Source organism: Eulemur rufifrons, chromosome 17 (genome assembly GCF_041146395.1).
Source record: "Eulemur rufifrons isolate Redbay chromosome 17, OSU_ERuf_1, whole genome shotgun sequence".
NCBI classification, from domain to species: Eukaryota; Metazoa; Chordata; class Mammalia; order Primates; family Lemuridae; genus Eulemur; species Eulemur rufifrons.
The window spans coordinates 21386120-21409185 of record NC_090999.1 but is presented as its reverse complement, the minus strand read 5'-3'; the positions used below and the strand labels follow the sequence as shown (position 1 = coordinate 21409185).

General features: G+C 42.7%; 1 protein-coding gene across 1 annotated transcript in view; it reads right to left on the bottom strand.

Annotated features, from left to right (window-relative positions):
• The window catches only part of PDZD2 (PDZ domain containing 2), a 230326-nt gene that overhangs the window by 38897 nt on the left and 168363 nt on the right, over positions 1–23066 (bottom strand). The window contains exons 6-7 of the mRNA XM_069492397.1: positions 8808–8919; positions 3076–3221 (exon numbers count right to left, since the gene is read on the bottom strand). Coding sequence (XP_069348498.1) covers positions 3076–3221; positions 8808–8919 — 258 coding nt within the window. The remainder of the gene's footprint in view (positions 1–3075; positions 3222–8807; positions 8920–23066) is intronic.

The window sequence follows — 23066 nt, the reverse complement described above, 5'->3', positions numbered from 1 at the left end:
ACCATGTGTCGCTCTTTCCTCTACCACACTCCACAGATCCTACTTTTGGAGTGGAGTCTGGTTCATTCCAGAAGAGGCCTCAGCGATGTAGGAGGACCACCCCGCGGCCAAGCTCTCCCGTGGAAGCCACCCCCTACCCCTGTCCCAAGTTCCCAATCATGGTTAGAAAGTATCTCACCATTTTAAGCTTAATTCACTCACTCAAAAACTCAGCAAGCTCTCATTTCTTATAAAACCCAAACCACAAACCCAGACAACTGTTATTCCACATAAAACATCCCACTGAGAGACGGCAGCAGCTCCAGTTTTAATCCTCATATTTGGAAAATAAAATATTTTCCCATAAGCCACACTTTCCCTTCCTGACACACAGCAGCTCAAATCTCAATCCCTTTTCCACGTCTGTCACCCACAACATACACGTGTGTGAGCAGGGCGCACTATTTATAACATAGATGAGAGATTCAGTGACTCTATTGCTAAAGCACTTCTACAATCTAGCCCCTCGCTATTCTTCTTAGAATAATAAACTTCTTAAATGGTGCAGATATTCTAGCACAAGCCAAAGCATAAATTGCTTCGTGTTTAATATGAGAAAAGAGATATCACAGAGTAGTTTTTACTCTTAATTTGTGTATGCTGCATACAAACATAAGAATGAGATGTCCTCCAATGATATTTTTGTATTCCTGCCAGTTTAGAACAATTATATTTTGCAGTTTTACAAAATATCTGCCAACAGTGTGGGCTTTCCAGACACTGGTTCATTAAAAAAATAATGTGGGCTTGGCAAGGTTACTACCCTTTTACTGAAACCATCGCAGAGATGGCCAGATACAGCCTAGGGTTTTCTCAGCCCTCGAATACAGAGGTGCGTGTATGAACTCCTCAAGGAACTCTTACTCTGATCACCATCTGCAGCAGAACCATCTCCCTTTTGACAATCAGTGGAACCAAGGGGCTTGCTTCACTGGTCTCTTGATGAATTTCGGGGGTCCCCTTGAACTTTTTAGAACTGTGCTATCTAATATGGTAGCCACATGCCATCTGTGGCTATGTATATTTAAATTAAAATGAACCAAAATGAAAAATACACTTCTCACTAGCCCCTTTTCATGTGCTCACTAGATGCATATGGCTACCATATTCAACAGTACAGATATAAAATGTTTCCAACACTGCAGAAAGTTTTATTGGGTAGCTCTAGTGTAGACAATACTTTTTAGTGGAGGGAGAGAGACCAAGGAAAAAGAAAGATGAATCCTGGGAGACAAAGAAAAGGGCAGAAAATAAGAAGAGAAGAGAAGAGAAGAGGAAGGAAAATTTAAAGAAAGGAAAAATTCTTCTAAAACTCTATACCCTAGACTGGGCTTCCTGATTCCTAGAAGCCTAGTTAGAAATGGATGTTTCTGGGCTATAAATACAGTCAGGTTTCCTCAGTGGGTCAGTTAAGAAATGATCACCTGAACACTAGATCCATGGTATAATACCTGAAACAGCCTGATGATTCAGCTATTCTACAACATTCTCATATCTCCTGACTTCATGGGTCCAAGTGGATCATTCTGAGGTCACAGACTTGTCTTCAGTCCTGGGCCTGGGTGATTTTTAACAGGGTCCATGCAATTTTTTTCTCTGCTTTTTCTCAGTGCCCCAACTATCCCCCGAGTAGACACAGCCTGATCAGCAGCTGCATTTGAAACATGGGCACTTTCTATTCTCTTGGTCAGGGAAAGAGCTTCAGAAGCAACACAAATACTTCATCCTGACACATAGTCAATCATATTCATGCACTTTTCTTCACAGAGATTGGTGTGTATCTCAAACTATTTAACCTCTTTGGGATTCAGTTGTCCGATCTGTAAAATGGTCACAACACAGCAAAGATAAGGGCCTGACCCAGATGCCCTGATCCAGGTCCTTTGAACTCCACCATCTAAAGGTCTCCAAGCACTGGTGCCATGGCTGCTACACCCTCCTCTTCCATTTCTAGGGACAAGATGCTAATGGTTCCTCTTGAGCCCCCTCACTCATGAAGCCAGGACTCAAAGAACATCCCACAAACCCTCCAGAGACCGAGTCTGCCTCCACATTGGCTATGAGACTATCTACCCAGTTTCTACTGGGTTGAAGGTAATGTGATTTAGGAAGAGCCCCTGTTGGGGGCTATGGAGTCCAGAGCTCTGCTGGGAACAGGCTCTGGAACATTAACTTAACCACCCACTGTACCCCTCTCTACAGCCCCCGTGACCTTGGCTGTTTGAGTCATTACTGTGTAACAGGTAGGATTCCAGGCATGGTATAGGTGCGTGCATACACGCGCACACACATACACTCCCTCTTTCACTCGTGTCCACACCCACCCACACGGTTGTCATGCTGACACATGATGCTCCTATTCACACATTAACTGCCATGTGAGTTGTATTTAACTCACACTAATTTTGAACCTGGGGCCTCTTGAAGCAAGACCTGGGCGAAACCCTGCAGTTGGTTCATGAAAATCTTACTTGTTGATGTTCTCATTGTTACAATTAATATTGACAATTTAATTCTAAAAACGCGGATTAAATAAAAGCCAATAAATTTTGTTTTTCATTAAATTAGAAAGAATCGTTTTGTTTTTGAAGTTTTGATCCTATTTTTGTAATAAAACACTACAGTCCCAAGGAAAGATTGTTTTTTTCTAGTATGGCAGTCAACGTGTTAAACAGGCACGGTGGTTCACCACAGACTGTGAGACGCCATTGTCTCCTGGCAATTGAAAGCAACTCTCGCTTCCAAAACACACAGTAGGAAGGGGATCAAGATGTGAAAATCCAATGAGGGATTTTTTTCCCTACTATTTTCAAATATTAGGTTGAATTCTTTCAAGCCTTTCTGGGTAGACCCCACTTTCTATACTGTATCTCCTTGTATTATCTTTCTAGTCTGCATAGATGGGCAGTTCTTCTTAACATGGAAGCCTATGATCAAAAAAAAAAAAAAAAAAAAGGCTAGAAACATCTCTCCTGTCCCTAACCAAGCACTGGCGACTGTGTGGGAGAGTAGGCGGCTCTGCGGCACTGGACTGACCTGTGCTGCTCTGGAGGAGTCCAGCAGCTGGGGCAGGGAGTGCTTCCGGCCGTCTCGGGAGACCTCCAGCATCCGGGCCCGGGGGTCCCCATTCCGCACCATCAGCTCATTATATTCTTCAACAGACTCTAGGCGGTGTACACCCCCTTGACAAGAAAGGGGAAAAACATGGTTCGATGGGATGAAAAACATCTTAAGCGCATCCTTAGGCACAAACTGTTGCATTGACACTCACCCTCATGGTTTTCAGAAGGCCCAGCATTCCGTACACTTAAAGCACCAAGCTCACTACCTTCCACCACCAAGCTCTGCATGAGCTAGTTATATGTGTGGAGGCTGTTAATGCCAGGCTACAAAAACCTGCCAGTTTCTGAAGTGACCAGACTGGATAAGGGGCAATGTTTATGTTTGATCCTAGTAAGATGTAGCTGTGGTGGATGAGGCAATATACAATAGCGAGAAGACTGTAAGTAGATGGTTTTCTAGCGATGAAGGAAGATCACTTTGAAGTTGGTAGTTCCATTATTGGGGCAGATGTTTTTCCATATCTAGTAATTACTTTTTAAATAACTTTTTATTAAAGTCTAACAACTTACAGCAATGTGCACAAATCATTAAGTGTTATAGTCCAATGAAATTTCACAAAGAAAACATACCAATACCCAACACCCAGATCAAGAAATAGAATATTAACCTGAACCTCAAATGCCCCCTTTGTGCCATTAACCATCCCTCACACGAGGGTAACCGTTATCCTGACTTCTAACATCAGATTACTTTTGTCTGCTTTTGAACTTTATAGAAATGAATGCATATGATCTGTACTTTCTTTTATGCCTAGCTCCTTATTCTTAGCATTTGTTTGCAAGATTCAACCATGTTGTTGCATGCCAATAGTTTGTTCATCTCCATTCTGTATATTTTATTATATAAATATACTATGATTTGTTTGTCTATTCTATCGTTCGTGGGCATTTGGCTGGTTTCCAGTTTTAGATCTAGAGCAAAGGTCCACAGACTTTTTTGGTAAAGGCCAGATAGTACATGTTTTGGGCTTTGTGAGCCACAAATGGTGTTTGTCGCATATCCTCCTCCTTTTTTTTTTTTTTAACCAACCCACTGAAAATGTAGAACACATTTCCAGCTTGTAGACCATACAAATACAGCTGTGGGCTGTAGTTTTCTGACGCCTGACCTAGAATATATTGTTATTAAATATTCTCTCACATGTCATTTCTGTTGGATCATGCTGGGCAACAGGTATCGATCCACCTTTACCCATGTTGTTTCACCAGCACCTGTGAGTTCTGGCTTCTCCACATCCTTGTTATGCTTGGCAGTGTCAGTCTTTAATTTTAGCCATTTCTGGTGGATATATAACAATCTCATGTGCTTCTAAGTTGCATTTCATTGATGACTAATGAGATGGAGCTTCTTTACATATAGTCATTGGCTGTTTTCCTTTTGTAAAGTTGTAAACTACCTGTTCAAGTCTTTTGCCCATTTTAAATTGGATTTGTCTTTTTATTATTGATTTATCAGAGTTTTAATTTGTTTTTTACTATAGCTTGGATATGGGTCCCTTGTGGAATCTACAGATTTTAAATACTTTCTCCATATCTGCGCCTTGCCTTTTCATTGTCTTAATAGTATATTTGGATGAAAAAAAGTTCATAATTTTAATGTATAATGTGTCATTTTTTTGACTTTGTGGCTAGTACCTTTGTGTCTTAAGAAACTTTTGTAGTAACAATTTTTAAATACTTTATCAATACCTAATCTATGTTATATGCTATTTTAAAATAAAATAAGGAACTTTAATCTTAAATGATGTATCATTTACATCATATAATGTTTGCATTATACACAATATATATGTCTATATGCATGCATATATATGTATACACGTTTGTGTATACATCTATACAAACATATAGGTTCTTCAGAATATCAAGTTCTCTTATATAAAATAACATTTCATTTGATGACCTAAAATTTCAATTTACCTAAATATTTCTCTGAAAGTTTTTCATAAAATAAAACAAGATAATTCTGTATTCTTTTAAAAAGAATATATTGATGAGTTTTAAAAAGTGATAAAAAGAATGTTGATACAGTTATAAGGAATGTCACTAAATATTTGTTTTCTCAAAAGCTAAATATTAACTTTGCAATACAGGTTTTGAAACATGAAATTCCTTTGCAACTAAGAAAAAATTTTCATTTAAAAAGATCACAAACCTAAAGCATTAACATACATAAATCAGAAGTACCAAAATTAAAAGGGAACCCTGGTCACAAAAAAGGAGGTATGAAACAAGGAAAATTCAGTTTGGAATATCAGACAAATATTCCATGAACTGACAAATGATGTTGTTTAGTCATTTTTGAGCCAGAATGGGTAAAACCTTAGTGGAAATGCCTGGAACCTCCACAGAAACTCTTTAGTAATTCATGACTTGATACTAACTCATGGACAGATTAATCTCTCTTGGCAAACAAACTCATCTGAAAAAGATTTACTAGAAGAAAATTCCTTTTGAGGTGACAGGGAGGGACTGTCATCAACAGAAGAGAAACCACATACAGAAGTGTCTATGGTTAACATACTGATATGTGAATACCAGAGTGACTCGTTTTAAGAAAATAGGCAATGAATATCCAAATTTACAGGACAAATTAGGAGCTAGTCACATTAAAATCTCTTGTGTGCAAATGTCTTTAGAAGGAACATATTTCATAGTACTGAATGAAGGCCCAATTCCTTACTCCTGTTTAATGTGTTTCCAAATTATGTTTCCGGTCTTATCTTCCACTTCCACGCTCTATGAATTTGTTGTTCGATCCTGATAATTCTCAAAAGGGAGGATTTGTCCTCCTCGCCCCTCCTTTCCCAACCTGGGAGCATGCATGAGTCACCTGAAGCTTCACCCATCATCTCCCACCCAAGATTCTGCTACGTCCTTCCTCCTAATCACGCTGACACGCTCTGCTGGATTGAATCACTGGGACTGTCCGATTATACTGGATCTTTCAAGTGGCTGAGGAGGAAAAACAGTTGCCAAAAACTTCTAATTAATTTATTCCCATTGTCCTTCAACATCTCTCATTCATTTTGCTCCAAGTCTAGACCATTGCTCCTCCCACCTTCTATTTTACCAGATCCCACCAACATTGTGGCCCTCCTTTACCCAGCATCCTCTGGACGCCTCCCCTGAGCATCACATCACAGAGAGACCTCCAGTCTTCGTACCTGTTGTGTGTGCCTTGCAGTGGCCATCACTGTGCATACATGTGTGTGCCCTTCCCTGGGACTACCCCTTCTCAAGGAGGCCTTCTTTTTTTTTTAATTTCAGCATATTATGGGGGTAAAAAAGTTTAGGTTACGTTATTGCCCTTCCCCCCCACCCCGAATCAGAGCTTCAAGCATGTCCATCCCCTAGACTGTGCGCATCGCACTCATTATGTATGTATACCCCCATCCCCTCCCCGCCCCGCCCCCCCATCTGCCCGACACCAGATTAATGTTATTCCTAAATGTGCTCTTAGGTGATGTCAGGGAAACCAATTTGATGGTGAGTACATGTGGTGCTTATTTTTCCATTCTTGGGATACTTCACTTAGTAGAATGGGTTCCAGCTCTATCCAGGAAAATACAAGAGGTGCTAGATCACCACTGTTTAAGGAGGCCTTCTTATCTGAACACCTTCCCCTCTTGAGAGGGAGAGAGGCAAGAACAGTAAGATTGAAAATGTCAATGATACTAACAGTGGCAGCCACCACGTGGTGAGGGCTCGTTGCTGCCACATTCTGGAGTGGCAGTGCTGTGTGTATTCTCTCAACTCAGTCGTTCTGCAAGGCACGGCATGTAGAAGACACTCACATTCACCGGCAGAATAAATATATATTATTATGTAATCCCCATTTTACAGATGAAGAAACTGAGACCCAGAGAAGTCACTGATCCCAGGTCCTGCAACCAGACGTGGTAGAACTGGGAAGTGACACAGTTCTACCCAATTCATGCATGTGCCTCCTCCCCTATGCTACATGGCCTTGTTATGGCCTTGGGCATCTGGGAAGGACACAGGGAGAGAGGGTGGCATCCGTCTGTAGCAAACAGTGGCCAGCCCTGGACTTACGACTCAGTCCAATGTGCTGCTCATTCTAAATGAACAGTATGGACAGAGTTAGAAAAATCAGGCATCTGGAAGGTCCTCCAGCTCCCAAATCTGTATCCATAAGGCCCCAGGTTGGGGAACAGAAGTCTTTCCAAGATCCCCAGGAAGCCAAAGCGGGGGAGGGTGGAGAACTCTGTCTGAGAGGCAGATCTTTTTCCTGGCACTGCCTGAGTGACCTTTGGGATGCTCTTAACTTCTCTGCTCTCAGTCATAAAATGAGGAATGTGACCACGCTGGTTTCAGAGGTCCTTGTATTTCCTCAGAGCTCCGGAAACCTCCCCAGGAACCCAACTGTAAGGTGCTGAATAACTCTGCCAAGACAGCTGACCCAGAGGCCTCCTCTGTGCCCCGCGACTGCCGGCCTGGACACACGCAAGACTCCAGCGTATTTCTCCGTCGGTCCTTGGGGCTGGCAGGGAGCTGGTCACTGTCCCCATGAGAGCCTTCACCACGTCTCCCTTCCGATTCTCCTCCTCAGCCACTGGCCATCACCACCCCTTTCTGTCCCAAACCCACATTCTAACACCTGTGCAGATGTAACACTGCCCAATTACTCTGAGTCATAAGCATAATTGATTTTGTTAATCAGATTCTTAAAAAAAGATGTTATTTCATGTTCCTTTACGTGCCATCTTCCTGAGAATAAACTCAGTAGCAGGCCAGCCACGCGGAAGGGAGATGCTCTTGGTGGGCAGCACAGCCACACCGTCCCCACTCATTTGGGTGGCAGGAAGAGGAAGTGGACGTTTTTTGGATGTTAGCACACTTTGCCACTAGGGCCTGTGCCATTTTCAAGGACCCACAAAAAGGGTTCCATTTAAATGCAAAAAAAAAAAAAAAAAAAGGAACATAATAGTAACAAATGGATACTAATGAATCCAGCCTGTATAGTTTTATCAATGCATCCATAAAATTTTTAATTTTTTTAATGGAAGAAAATGCCCAAGTGCCTAGAACAGCGCCTTTCATAATGACCCACGGAAGCATAACGCACCTGCCCACAGCCTCCGCTTTCAACACTGACTGTCTCTCTCAGGGCAGAGGCTATGACTTCAAAGAAATGCCCAGGAGATGTAGAATCTATTCATTCCAAAAGCTGCAACTCCACCCTATCTTTTTCCTGCTTGGTTGAGATGCAGATTTGATAGTAGATAAATGGCCCTTTGTCACTTGCTCTGGTGGACTGAAGGTTTTGGGGAGAGGGGTATTTGCTGGGGAAGATAGGCTGTCAGGGAGATGGCCCATCAAAAGGGTCACCTAAAATCCTATTGAAGCAAATGAACCAAACAAGGAGGAAATTTAAGTTTCAGCACACAGAGACACACAGAGCTGTTGACATTCACTTTGTTATGACTCCAATAAAAATAGTCACGTGGGTAGCCAGGCTGAATGTAGTCATTATGCCTGGGGCATGCACCAGCTAAGGGAAAAACAATTTTGAGGTTTCAAGGAAAAAAAAGGGCTCATCCCGTTAATGGCATTAGCTCCTCACTCCTGAGGCTGGAAGCTCATTTTCAGGCAGGCTGCGTCAGGCAGGGAGTTCCCACTTACCCGAGAGACGACTCTTGAGCTTTGTTTTGCTGCTGCCCTGCTTGGGACTTTCCACATTCCCCTTGGAGTCCTCAGTGCCATGCAAATCTTGGGGCTCATCTGTCCCAGGCATCTGGAATGCAGAGAGCACAGAGCTGAGAGAGGCTGGCCCTGCCTTGACTTACGCTATCCCCTCCAAGAAGTTATCTCAAGGCTCAAGGAGCAGCAATACAGGTGTCATGTGAGGAAAAAGGTTCATGGGAGCCAAGCACAGCCCTTCAGATAAGCTGACTCAGACAGCCTTACGTTGGTGTGTTCCTCCTCAGCACGCACCTCACCCTGCAGCACAGAACCAGGGAGGTTTCAAGCTAGAAAGGGTCCCCGGGGCCACTTCTCCTCTCATTCTACATTTGAGGAAACTTGTTGGTCAAGGTTCCCCAGGTGGTCACACAGTGGTCAACGGTAAAGCCTCAACTAGAGCCCAGACCTTTAACTTGTGGGCCAGTGCTTTTCACTATAATGCAAATTGCAACAAATGTGAAACCAGAAGTTTAAATCCAAATGTAAGCTTCTTAAAATACAGTTCAATGTTGATTTTGTGGCAAATAACTCTATCCCTCAGTCAACCAGATGTTCCGAGGGCTACACTCCTGAGTACTGATTAAACACGTCCCAGAATCAAGCACTGCCCGGGCTCTGTCAGGGGTGTGTCAGATCACACATCTGGAAGTTGTATATCTACGGTAGCCGACCCCACGAGGTGATGCAGAAAGGACACTCCCAAAGCTCATCGGGTCCTCCATCCTAGAAAAGTCAAACGTGCTAAGAAAAAAACAAAACAAAACAAAACAAAACTATGCTTATTAGGGGAAAAGGAGATTCATGCATTTGAGAGTGCTTATAAAAAAAATCTGGAGGGGGTGGAATTTACATGTACAAAACTTATGAGATATATCAAAACTATAAATCTTCCTATTTGCAATTTTATTTTCCTTTAAGGTTCTCGGGGGGGGGGGGGGGAAAGGAGGAAAAAAAGTCTTATATTAAAATAGATCGGGCCAGGCGCGGTGGCTCACGCCTGTAATCCTAGCACTCTAGTAGGCTGAGGCAGGAGGATTGCTCAAGGTCAGGAGTTCAAGACCAGCTCTGAGCAAGAGTGTCTATGAAAAAATAGAAAGAAATTAACTGGACAACTAAAAATATATAGAAAAAAAATTAGCTGGGCATGGTGGCACATGCCTATAGCCCCAGTTACTCGGGAGGCTGAGGCAGAAGGGTTGCTTGAGCCCAGGAGTTTGAGGTTGCTGTGAGCTAGGCTGATGCCATGGCACTCTAGCACAGGCAACAGAGCTAGACTCTGTCTCAAAAAAAAAAAAAAAAAAGATCAGATTCTTGCCAAGGAACACATACATGCTTTAAAAAGACAGAGAAGATATCCTTTGACACTTAGCAATCATTGAAGAGTCATGCAATTATAATGCTAAAAAAAATCCTTCCTGGATTTTAACAGGTTAAAAAAAATTATTTATTTGCTATGGTTTGTAAATATGGTTTGTTGTTCGAATTTCATCCCCCATGTTGGAGGCGGGGCCTAATGGAGGGAGTTTGGGTCACAGGGGTGGATCCCTCATAAATAGATCAATGCCTTCCTTCATGTGTGCATTCTGGCTGTTCTGCTGTGAGTGGAGGCAGCCTGAGGCCCTCACCAGAAGCCGAGCAGATGCTGCTGCTGTGCTTTATGCACAGCCTGCAGAACTGTGAGCCAAATAAACCTCCCTTCTTCATAAATTACCCAGCCTCAGGTATTCCTTTATAGCAACACAAAGTGGACTAAGACAACACTGTCTATAAAATCCAGTATATAAAAACGTATGAAGTAAGCAGTTAGAGGAATTCCCCAGGTAATCCCTTTTAAGAGGTAATTATTTATATATAAATCATGTACTAATATAAAAAATTTGGAAAGTTCCCTCTTCCTCCTCAAGTTCAAGTATCTTTCTGGGAAGGAAGAGGAATAAAAAGGTCTGAGAACAAGCAGATGCAGGCAAAGTTGAGGAGCGGCATCAGGAGAGCAATCCTGATGTAGAAAACAAAGATGACAAATCTGGTGCATTCATAGTCCGATGTCAGGGACTGGCAGGTGTCCAGGTTTAAGTTAGGAAGAAAAGGCAAGAACGGAATCCTGAGGATGATTTTCGAGATTCTCTGGAGGGAGGTCTTTTGCAGCCCCAAATCCTGACATCACGGCACACACAGTGACATGCCAGGGATCTGGGCCACATGCAAACGGAATAACCCAGAGAGAAGCCTCAGGGTCTCCCCTTTGCTTGGCTTAAAAACCTCACGGAAAGAACCTGTGTCCAGACTGTCAACAACAATTGCCAGAGAGTGAGTTAAGCTCCCGGTTCTTTCTGGTTTTACCACCTGACCCAAGCCATCAGCCTACAGAGAAAGGGATTCCCCGGCCGGCAAGTTATGACCTGCTTCGGTGCCCATTCAATGGGTCGCTTATGACACAGTGGCCGAGGCTCAACCCATAGAAAGCCTGTCAGAGATGCTCATGTCAAGGAAGGAAAACCATCCCAACCACTGTTTCTGGACTTAGGAAGTTTCCTCCTTCTGTCTTCCCCTCTGCTCCCCAGCACAGCCCCGGGTTTGCACAGGATCAGAAAACTTCCGGAGATGACGTAAGCCCGTGAACACCCGAGAAGGAAGGCAGCCTGCCCAGGGCTTCTCGAGTTATGACAGGCAAGGCTGCAGCTTGATTCTCCATCCGAGGACTTCCAGCCTCACGTATTACTGGGGCCTTTCCCCGCTCCTTCTGAAGATGCTTTGCAATTAAATTAATAATTTGGATGGTCAACACCGTACAAGTGTTTAGTTCATTCACCTCAATTTTTTCATCTCATTTTCACAGCAAACATACATCCTAAAGTAAATACTATTATCTCCATTTGACAGAAGAGGAAATAAAACCGAGACCCCTAAGTAACATTCTTTTATGTATAACATATATCTGCGATCTACGATAGATTGTGTGAAAAAAGTACAGATGAGTGGTGTTGAGTAAGTAGCATGAGACCACACCTCTACTCTGCCACATCTGAAGTCCTTATGATGCAAACAAAAACGCTGTGAACTCTTATTATTTTCAGAATTTAAGGGAGGTGGTTTAAAAGAGAGTCACAGCCTTAAAGAATAATGTTTTCTTTTTTTCCCATTCCCCCATGCACCAAAGAACGAAATGAGACTTATTTAGTTTCTATGATCTACAAAATGCCAGTAAGACTTCTTTTGCCAAAGAAATATTATGCTAAAGATGATGTATGTTACTCCCTAACGCCTATCGCTAGAGCCGGTAAGGATGAACCTTGAGATATCTCAAGTGTTGCAAAGGGTACACTGTTGAGCACAAGGCAGAGTGACATTTTATTTCAGAACCCGCTGAAAGTCTTAGCATCAGGTTCTGAATTGTTTCTTTTTCTCCTTAGAGACAGGGTCTCGCTCTGTCTCCTAGGCTAGAGGGCAGTGGGATGATCATAGCTCACCATAACCTCAAACTCCTGGGCTCAAGTGATCCTTCTGCCTCAGCCTCCCAAGTAGCTGGGACTACAGGCACTTGGGTTCTGAATGTAACAGAAAACTGATTTGTCATGATGTTAAGTGGCTTGTAACGCAATGAATGGGAAATGAGTTGCTTAGACACATTAGTTCCAGATTATATCAGGAAGTAGCAACACACAAAGTACAATTTTGATCACAGTGAGCCTTCCCATAGTCTTATGACTATTATCTGAAAATGTCCACACTCTGAGAGTCCCTTTGCTATGTGTATTTTTTTCCCTATGCACAGAACAAATCAAACTGTTCTGGAAATGATGTCATTTTAGTTGTTACAAAATGAGATTTGCAAAACGTTCTGGAAGGCCTTTGGTTCAGCAAAACAGTTGATAGAATCTATTATTCATGAGCAGTTTCTAATTCATGTGTTATAAAAACAATGCCATTATATTAATGGAATCTAATAGAATTTGCCAATTTAATTTCCATGTTAGAGCCTTTGTGTTTGCATCATTTTCCACACCTGTAATGTACAAAATTCTCTCTCGATGAAGAAGCATCTTTAGCTTCTAGTTTTATAGTGAGGTGGTGGGGCAGGGTGTGTAAGCTGCCTGGGCACAGATGCTTGTTGTACCATTTTATTAGCAATTTAGTTACGTTAGTCAACCTCTTTGAGTGTCAATGTCCTCATCTGAAAAATGGGGCTGGATTTAAGAATTAAATAATATAGGTTTCTGACGAAAGGTGGCAGATTTATCCTGATTTCCATTTTGAAACCCCACTAACAGGACAGGGAAGGGGAAAACAACAACAAAAAAAGACAGATAGAATCCCACGAGGGCAAAGAGAATGGAAGACAACAGCAACAAAATTCTGGAAACCAGTAAGTAAACATGTGGTAATGGATCTGACTCGAGAAAGCTGAATCCTAAATGGGGATTGAAGAAAGCTGAACAGTTTGCAGAGAGAACTTCCCAAAAGCCCAGTGGTTGCCAACAGAGGCCCTCTGGGAATGGACATGAAGGCCAGGCTGAAATGGTGGCACAAGGAACGGCCAAGAGTTGAAAGTGATCGATGCAGGTATTTACAGTGGTCTGATTCTGAGGGAGATCCCCAGGGGTGGGGAATGACTGGGAGAAACTTAGGTGTGCATCGCAATCTCCCAGAGAGCTAACAAAGCAGAGACCCAGGCCTGGGCCCCTGTGACTCACCACTGCCCTGGGCCGAATGGGCTTCAAAGGGGATGCAGGACTGAGCTGCAACTTCCCTACTTCTTCCTGCCCTCCCCCGAGTTTACTCCAGAGATGAAGAATGCTAGAATGGATGCTTCCCAGCTGCCTAAAAATGAGGGAAGGGTTACCATCATCATGCTACTACCTATGCAGAATATACGTATTTTAATCAGCATTTACGGAAACCTGTTCCACTCGATGTATAAACCACAAGCACATGAAGTATATGCAGAGTATAATGCAACTGACACACACCATAGGTAGCAGCACATGTCATGCCCATAATATATTAATAGATCATTGATGTCCGAGGCAGTTCTTTTATTATGTAAAAAAGGAACAACCGTATTTACTTTTAAAGGATTAAGATTACCTGGCAATTATCTTATAGGGTTCTTATGGGGATTAAATAAAAATGGATGTGGGAGAAACCAACAGAGTACCTAATGTATATCATAACGGTATAGGAAAGGTTTAGTTGAAATTAAAAAAAAAAAAAAAAAGCTGAAATGTTCTCCCCACAGACCTCAGCGTGCTTTGGTATTTGACAATTACATCGACTGTGTGTGTAGCTCTATACTTCAGAGATACACATTTCAACTTCATATCTACGGGAAGGGAGATTTAGTTAATGAACAAAGTAAAACCAATGGGAACCCAAAGAGATAGGCCGTCTTCTTGGACTGAAGATGGGGGAAAGAAGTTTCATAAAATGATTGCAAACCTAACAGCTAAGAAAGCAGTTTTCAAGGCATGCGCTTAGAGCACTTAGTTTTTAGAAGTCAGGTTTTCACACAACAGCAAGGAAGATTTGAAAACATTCTGTGGCCCTACGATCAGAATAAGAGCAGTGGAAAAGAGAAAGTAAAGAAATATATGGTGATTAGCTGGAGGAAAAGAGATTATTTCCTAAAAGAAAAGATGAGATCTTAGACAACCATCCCTACAGATCTGATGGGGAGCTGGGACCGTGACGTCCAGGGATGTGTGAGGAAAAGAGATGTGCTAGTTCCTAGGTGCCTTCAAGCTGGTGTCACACAAAAGTGGGCAGATGCCCCGGTTACTCCTAGATTGGGGGTGGGTGTGACTGGGACCTAATGTCGTCTACCTGAGGAACAGGGGCACAACCACAGAGAAGAGAGTGGGATCTCAGGCCCAGAAAACAATGAGACATGTGTGTGATTTTAAAACTGCACATGATGAGCTTTAGAAAGAGGACTCGGGACAGCTCCGCCAAGAGAGATCAGCAACTGTGGACAGATTGAAAAGTGAGCAGTAAAGACGACCAGGAAGAGTGAAAAAATCCTGGGTCAATTTTACAGGGACATAGTTATTGTTGTTGTCCTGACAGAAGTGGCCTGAGAAATGTATGACATTAAGGACTCTAGAGGAAGTAAACATGAGAAATACCAAAGGGGACCCAGGCAGGACGATAACAGGCCAGAACTTGATGTTGGTCTGATGGGAGAACATTTCCGAGGATGGAATTAGCTGACTCAGACGTGGTGGTCAAGATACATTTGAACAATGGATACTTTATTAAATAGAGGACTCACTGATTCCTTCTCTTTCACAATGATGGACCCCATACGATAGAGTCTAGATTAGTATTTTAGAAAAAAAAAGTCTGAGTCAGAAAGCAAAGGAACAGAAGAAATATAAAAAAGCACCCAAATTCAGCAGGCAGGACTATAAAAGAAGAAAAGGAACCAATTTAAGCAGCAGGTTAAAAAGAAACTCAAGTGAATTTTCCCCCAAAGGGGAAGGATATGAATCACTCGAGGCATCTCCAATTACTGCCCAGACATATATAGCAGAAAGCAATGCTATTCAAACCCCTGGAACATTCAAAACCTGAGGAAAAAACGAATCTCTCAAGGAACAGGTGGCAGAGGTATTAGCCCATACTAGCTCATTAGGGGCATAAGCTCTAGAGTCATCAACAGCAAGTCTGGTTTGGGAATCTGTATAGGGTGTTTTCCAGCTGAACAAATGGGGAAGGAGGTGCGGCTTTCTGCAGTCTAAGCACTTCTGTGCCAAGAAGCAGTAGAGATGGAAAATCCCGCCCAGGACTTAAAATAATGCAGTACACCAGGAAGCCCTATACTTTCATCTCAAAGTGTAAATGCAAATCAAGAAGCTTTTGAATACACACAAAAAGCACTTTAAGTGAGACCGGGTTGATCTCCTCCAACCCCAATTGGGAGGAAGATTCCTGCCAGTTGACTTTAAATTCAAGGTCATGAACTCCAGACAACTGTCAGACTGACTGGCATCTTTAAGAGAAGCCAAGAATCTTATCATCAACCTTCCTTTACTTGATATTACTGAGTCTCTTTGCTACAGCATGTCGGGAGATAATTCTCCATGGGTCTCCTGCACTTCTGTACGGTTTGTGAACAGAGGCATAAGCTGTTTTTACCCTGGATTATCTATCTTTCCAAGAATGTTTAGAGGGAACAGCCTAGCAAGCTAGAGATAGTGTCTCAGGAGGAAGGGACAAGTTTATTTATGGTCCAGTAAAATAATGTCTTCCCCTGGAGCATCATAAAATGCTTGCTTGCACCCCATAACAAAAGATTGAAGTTGCCTATGCTCAGGGTTCCTCAGATGTTATGCAAATCCACACTGCATGTGCATTTACCTGAGCCCCTCTGCGTACCTGCCACAGGACTGGAGGGAAGGGAAATAATATGAACACGTGAAGCTCTAAACTGAGATTGAATCCTAAACTGGGATTATTAGAGAAAGCCAAAAGCTAGTTTCTGTGCCATGAGTGATAATGTCATTTGTCTCTGACCCAGGAATCTCATGTCTTCTGCCAGCATCCATGAAACTACAGTGTAAAATTTTACACTTCTTATAGTTCTTGACATTGTCTTTAGTAAAATTAAATTAAGGTCTCCAGAACAAAATTTTGCCTAGGGCAACTGTCTAAGAGCTGGGGTTTGGATAATTTTTCTAAATGTCAAGGGTGTGAAGCCAGTGTTTTGATACCACTGTGGGTCCATTTACTCTATTTGCATGTCACTAAAAAGTAAATCACAGGAGAGACTCGCTGTTGAACGAATTCAACCTTCTTATAGTTGAAGAAACCATCTTTGTTCCAGAGGCAAACAACCCAGGCTGCACATGCTGACAAACACAACCTCTTTCCAGCACCCAGCATCTTATTAGATAAGGCGAGGCAAATAAGAAATAGGAGAGATCAAAGGTGGAAATTAAGTGCTCTGGCTTCTTAACTCAAAAAATCAAGGAAATTTAAGTTTAGATATTAATTACTTTCAATTTTAACATTTTGGGATCATGACTTACAAGGGGATTTAAATTTGTTGGCATTCTCACAGGTTCTGAGAGCTAGGAAAAAATAAATAAATAAATTTATTGGCATTTTAGTTATTTGAATACCATCATTATGTTGACATTTTGTCTCGCGGCAGAACTTCTGAAAAGTTGCACTGGAGAATGTGGCGAGAAATAATTTTGGATGAGAAACACCATAGGGATTGGGTTTTTAGCTTCTGGCAAATTTTAGTCTTCAAGGGGTGGGGACCAAACCATCATCACACATGAGACAGGGCCTTTGGGTCCGAGTTAAAAGTCTAGTTCTTAGAAATGTCCTGTAACTGCTGTTCAAAGCGTTTATGAGATCTCCTGGAACACACTGTGACTAATACGATGTTTAACTCCTGAGCATCATCTGTCTTTTTCAGATAGCTCTAGAAGCCTTACAAACAAACCGTGCAAAGCACGGCTTTTATCTCCAACCATTTCCATTGCGCAAGCATATCTGGTCCCAAAGAAAACTTCAGGACCGGTTGCACCCAGTTCACGCCATGTTTTTATGGTTCCCAGCACTAGGAAAAAAAAATAATCTGCAGATGTGACAGAAGACATCCAAGCTCCAAATCCCCAGGAAGCTCTGCTGGCTCCCTCCCCCGCTTGGTATCCACAGGACAGTGGAGCGTGGTGATTTCCCTTTCGGGCTTCAGTCACACTGAGATTATTTTTAGGTTGCCAAAGGAAACTCGTTTTCCAAATCTCTGGGGCAGATGTTTGAGTGACCGAAGGAGAACCAGATGGCCATCAGAGAGGCCTGGGCTGGGAATGAATAACCATTCAGAAAAAGGGAATCAGAACGACAATAAATCAGCAGAGTAGCAAGAAGCCTGCAAATTGCATGCAGAAATTCAAACACAAATCTACACTAGACTCACTGGTTTCCAATAGAGAGCAGCTTAGAACTGAAGAGGAAAACGGTAAAATTAAAAAGTAAAACCCGCCAACCCACAGCACGCTCTGGTCCGTGCAGGGCATGTGTGCACAGATCAGAGGTCGCTGGATGCAGGTGGGGGAAGCCGCAGCTGATGTCCACCGAGACACGCAGGCTGTGGCTCCGCAAATGAAATAATATTGCCCTTGTTCTCTCTCAGCCCATTGCCAGTTTCTTCCCATTCATCATCCCCAAACGATCTGAATGGGCTTAACACACTTTGTGGGTGATTATTTGGATGATTTTTATGCATACAAATTAAATAGATCTCTTGGTTCCTTAGAAAGTTGAGGTAAAGAAATCACCTTTAAGGGTACAGGAACATAATCAGTCATTAGCTCACATTTGGCCTTCTTGTAATGGGTATGTGTCACCTTCCCAAGAAAGGACGGTGTCCTCTAGTGACTCTTAGTTCTTTGAAAATCTCTTCCCCAGGGGATGTGGGATGTCAAGGAGAATCTGCACACTGGTAGAGATTTGGAATTGGGGTACAGCATGAAGTAGGGCTCTCTCACTCTTGCCACGGTCCCACGACCTAGTGGGTGGGAAAACTGTGGGGTTTGGAGCTCTTCTTTGGGTCTGGGGGCTGGTTACCAAAGGCAGACCCTCGCATCATTTCCCAGCAGGAGCTGCCTGCCAGGGTCATCGCACTGGACATATCTCTGGGAGCAGAACTATGATACGCTTTACCCTAAACTCCCAAACGATAAAATTGTGTGTGTGTGTGTGTGTGTGTGTGTGTGTACAGGAAAATTTCAAGACATACAAAAAGCAGAGGTAGGAGAGCTGTTAAGAAAACAAAGGCATGTAAAAGAGTCCAAAGAAGTGCAGAGGAGGATTGGCAGGAAAGAAAGCAAGGGATGAACTGTCAGAGGTGCCCCGACACAGCCACCAAGTCTAGTCCAATTCGGCAGTGACAGCAAACACACTGGACTCCTCCAGGACATTTTTCTAGACAAACCACTTAGAGGACATTTCATACTCTTACATAGCTTATTGTAACAGAAGATATTATTTTAACTGGGCATGCCATTTAGGCAGGTTTTAGATGAAAAGCAAGATGTCGTGGTAAAATCTTGGCTCACTCTTAAGTTCCAGGTAGTACCCTAAGGCCTTTTGCTGCCTTTTCCAGATCAACATGAGCTGCCTTCTGAATTCTTTCTTCGCAGGAGTGGTTCATGCTGATGTGCTGATCTATATTTCTAAGGACATGTACTTCTTTAAGAATCTGCCAGGAAAGCGGAGATGTGCTATGTGGGGCCCCACGGGAAGGAGCAATGAGAGAGGCTGTCCCAGGCTCACGAACCATCACCTACAGTGGGGCTCGGCAAGCTCCAGCCTGGGGGCCAAATCTGGCCCAACACCTGTTTCTGTAAAGTTTTACTAGAACACAGTCATGCCCATTAGTTTATGTATTGCCCATGGCTGCTTTCGAACTGCAAAAGGCAGAATGAAGCAGTTGCAACAGAGACTGGCCAGCAAAGCCTGAAATGTTTACTATCTGGCCTCGCAGTCGCTGACTCCTCATCTATAGCAGTCACCCCTTCTCCGGGAGATGTTCCAAGACGCCCAGGGGATGCCTGAGACCTCGGACAGTACCAAACTTGATTGCTGTCAGTCAGAACACGTTTCTGTTCAATGTCTTTCATCCATGAATTTAATATTTTCTCCATCTTAACTAAGCACCTATCATGCACCGTGGTCATAACTTCTGCACCTTGAGGTGTGACAGCAAAACTGTCTAACATTTCTTTTCCTTTCTTCAGTTTCATGCATAGAAGATTTGTTCTTACCATGCATCTTAGCAACATCAAAGTACAATTTTTTTTCTTTCCTTATTAAGTCCTTTTCACTTAAAGGAAGCACTTTATGGCTTCTCTTTAATATATCCGAATTGCCAACATGACTACTCTTGTGCTTCGGGGCCACTGTGAAGTAAAATAAGGGTGACTTGAATGTAAGCACTGTGGTACCATGACAGTTGTCTGATAACCGAGTCAACTACAAAGGGACTAGTAGGTGGGTAGTGTAGGCAGCGTAGATATGCTGGACAAAGGGATGAGTCACGTCCTGGGCTGGACAGTGCTATATTTCATCATGCTACTCAGAACGGTGTGCAATTTAAAACTTATAATTTATTTCTGGAAGAAACTTTGCAGAAAGCAAAATTGTGGACGGGGGAGGGTGGACCTACTGTGTAGGAATAGTTCATACTCTAGCCCTCCCCACCTCCATCCCTACCCAAGGCTATTGTGAAAAAGCTTGAGAATTTTTAGAAAACATAACTTAGTAAGTTGAAGGGAAAGAACTGACAAGTGGGGACATCTTGAGGAAGTGGCTACCTGAGGGCAAGGTTCACTGGTCTACCACGGTGTTTCTGCTAAAAATATCCTTGTTATCCAGGTTGCTTGATTTTATCTTCATATTTTTAAAAAAAATCAGTGTCATTTTAAAATGAAATAAGTAAAATGATACCGATAAGAAACTCATTTGAAATAACAAGGATTCTCTTTGCAAAATGCACGACTTTGCGAAGGGTCACAGGTTTACCGGCCACCATTTGCATTGGTTTTAAATCCGACTGCTTTACTAATAAACATACTGCTCGGAAGAAATGAAAAGGGTTGGTTGGTTTTGGTCGTCTGTGGTGGTGGTGAAAGGAGGGAGTATGTCTTGGAGAAGGAAGGAAGGAAAGGCTGTGTGGGAGCCTGGAACCTTCTAGGCAGTGGGTGGGGAACTTGGTGGTGAGTTGAGACCAGGAGGAGGGCATGGGGCTCCGGGCCTGTGAAGACGGCAGCCAGCAAGCGGGTGGAGGGGACCGCAGGAGGTGGGAGGGTTCAAAGGCAAATAGAACCCCATTCAAAATATTGCTTAAGGTCAACTCTGCCTTCAGGAGAAAAGGGAAGGAAACTTCATCCTCCTCTTCCACCGGCATGGAGCCCTTGCTCCCAGAACCCACCTCAGCTGGCAGGCTGCCTCTGTCCCTCGCTTCTACTGACCGGTCACTCACATCGTCCCCACCTTCACACCTTCCCCGCCACCCCTCCTGCTGCACAGGCTCTGCTTCCTCCTCAGTGGGGCTGTGACAAAGGCCTCCAAATGCATCGCTCCACTTCCAACCTCCTTTGTTCAATACCACTCTTCTTCTGCCCTGCTGCTTCAGTAATCTTAAAACAAAACCTTTGACCCTGTCACTCAACTGAGAAACCATCAATGAGTCACTTTTCGTGGAAAAGAAGTCATAATTCTTTAGTCTGGAACTAAAAGCATGGGCTGAATATTTGCCTTTCACAGACTTAACTGTTGATCTCTGTACAGGCCTTAACATTTCCTGTTTGTGGGTTATTGTACATGTTATTCTTCTGCTCCAGAATGTCACCCATTTCTGGGTGTCCCTGTGGAAGTCCTATGGAATAGTCAAATGTCCTAGAAGGAATCAGATCTCTCTCCTCTAGGTCCATACCACACACGGCTCCTGAGGATTTATTATACAGAAGAGGGAAATATGAAAAGTAGAGAAATAACAATAATTCGTCATGGAATATATAATAATAAATGCCATAAGAGAGGAAGAAAGGCTGTGCCTGTCATCTCTTTGTATCCCCCAAAGCACCCAGCATGGTGCTCAGCATGTGGACAGAGGTGTTGGGCTGGCCGCCGTCCAGGGTTCACTCGTACAATGACCTGGGTGTGGACACCTGTGGGGCCAGGTTATAAACTCCTGTGGTTGTATCTGGCATCAGCAGGAAGAATGTTAGGAAGAATTAGAGATGTCTGCCCCGGGATGTAAAGAGGAGGGGTGGTGGGTAGGTGACACACGGGCTATTTGCTACTTGTAGCTTAAAAGATAATTCCACAAATATTTGCTAAGTAAATATATTTGTTTCAAGGAGAAATAAAATGGAATTCTAAACAAGAGATTTACCAACAAACTTTTAAAAACATCTATTTATAAACAAGGAGCTGACTTTCTGATTTTAAGTGGTAAAATGTGAGAAATAGGCAAAATGGGCAAACAGAGAAAGAAGAGATGACCAAAGGCTGGAGTAGTTAGAAAAGTCTCTTTGAGGAGTGAAGAGCTTTAGAATCCTGATAGTCAAGGAGTGTAAAGGAAGGTTATTTCAAGCAAAGGAATAAAAGCAAGAACCAGAAGGGAGAGGCGTGGTTTTCTTTTTCTGCAAATGTCAACTTACTGAGCTAAATCAGTACTTATGTAAAAAGCTAGGCAAGCAAAAACAAGCAAACAAACGGCAAACAAAAAGCCAGGCAAGCAAACAGCCACAGTAGGGAGTGGGGCGAGGAGAATTCTTTTTGTCTTGAATAGCCTATTTCTTTGTGAAATTTCTGTCCTAGATTCCACAGGGGAACTTCTGACCTCTTGTATTTTGCTTTGTTTTTATTTCCCAGCTCTGAGCTACCATGTTGCATAAGATGTGGCTAAAAAGTTTCTAATGTCAAAAACTCCCAATCTTCCAATGCTCATGAAGTCTTTAAGTGAGGTGTGGTCCCCGCCCCGCCCCCCCCCAGCACTCAATGCCCATTTATCTAACTCATTCATGCACTGTCAAAGGTAATTTTGTCAACTGCCTAAAAACCAGCACAGTAATTGGAATTGAAACTAAATAGGGATCTCCTGTTTCTCTTAGAGTAAGATTCCGATGGTACATCAGTATTAACTCCGTTTACAGTCTCAGAAGACACATACATCTCAAGGATTTTTGTTACCTTAAAGGCTTAGCGAAGCTCATCAACAATGTTATTCTGAGATGAGTCATGTTATCCTGTTTTTTTTTCTCTTGTAATTACTGCCATCATTTTATCTACAGCCAAAGAAATTTTTATTTCAGCTTCATTTCCGAACTGCCACCTTCCTTTATGTCTTATATATTCTACTTTCCATCTCAATGGACCACAGATTTAAACCCCCAAGGACATGCAACCCTAAATTAAGAAAGTAGGGGTGGTATGAGTAAGAGAAAAATTTATAAGAGGAGACAGGGTTAAAAAGCATCTAGGACTGCGGTAATGGAATATGCAAAGACAGGAAGCCATTTACCTCAGGTGATAAAGTCACTGCAAGACTTCTACAGTATTATGTTCATAAAAGAAATTAACCTGGAGGTAAAGAAACTTTATTATATGCTCTAGTAGTTCATATTTTATTTTCACTGAAATGTGAAGGAATTTTCCAAATCCAATGGACGATGATGAAGT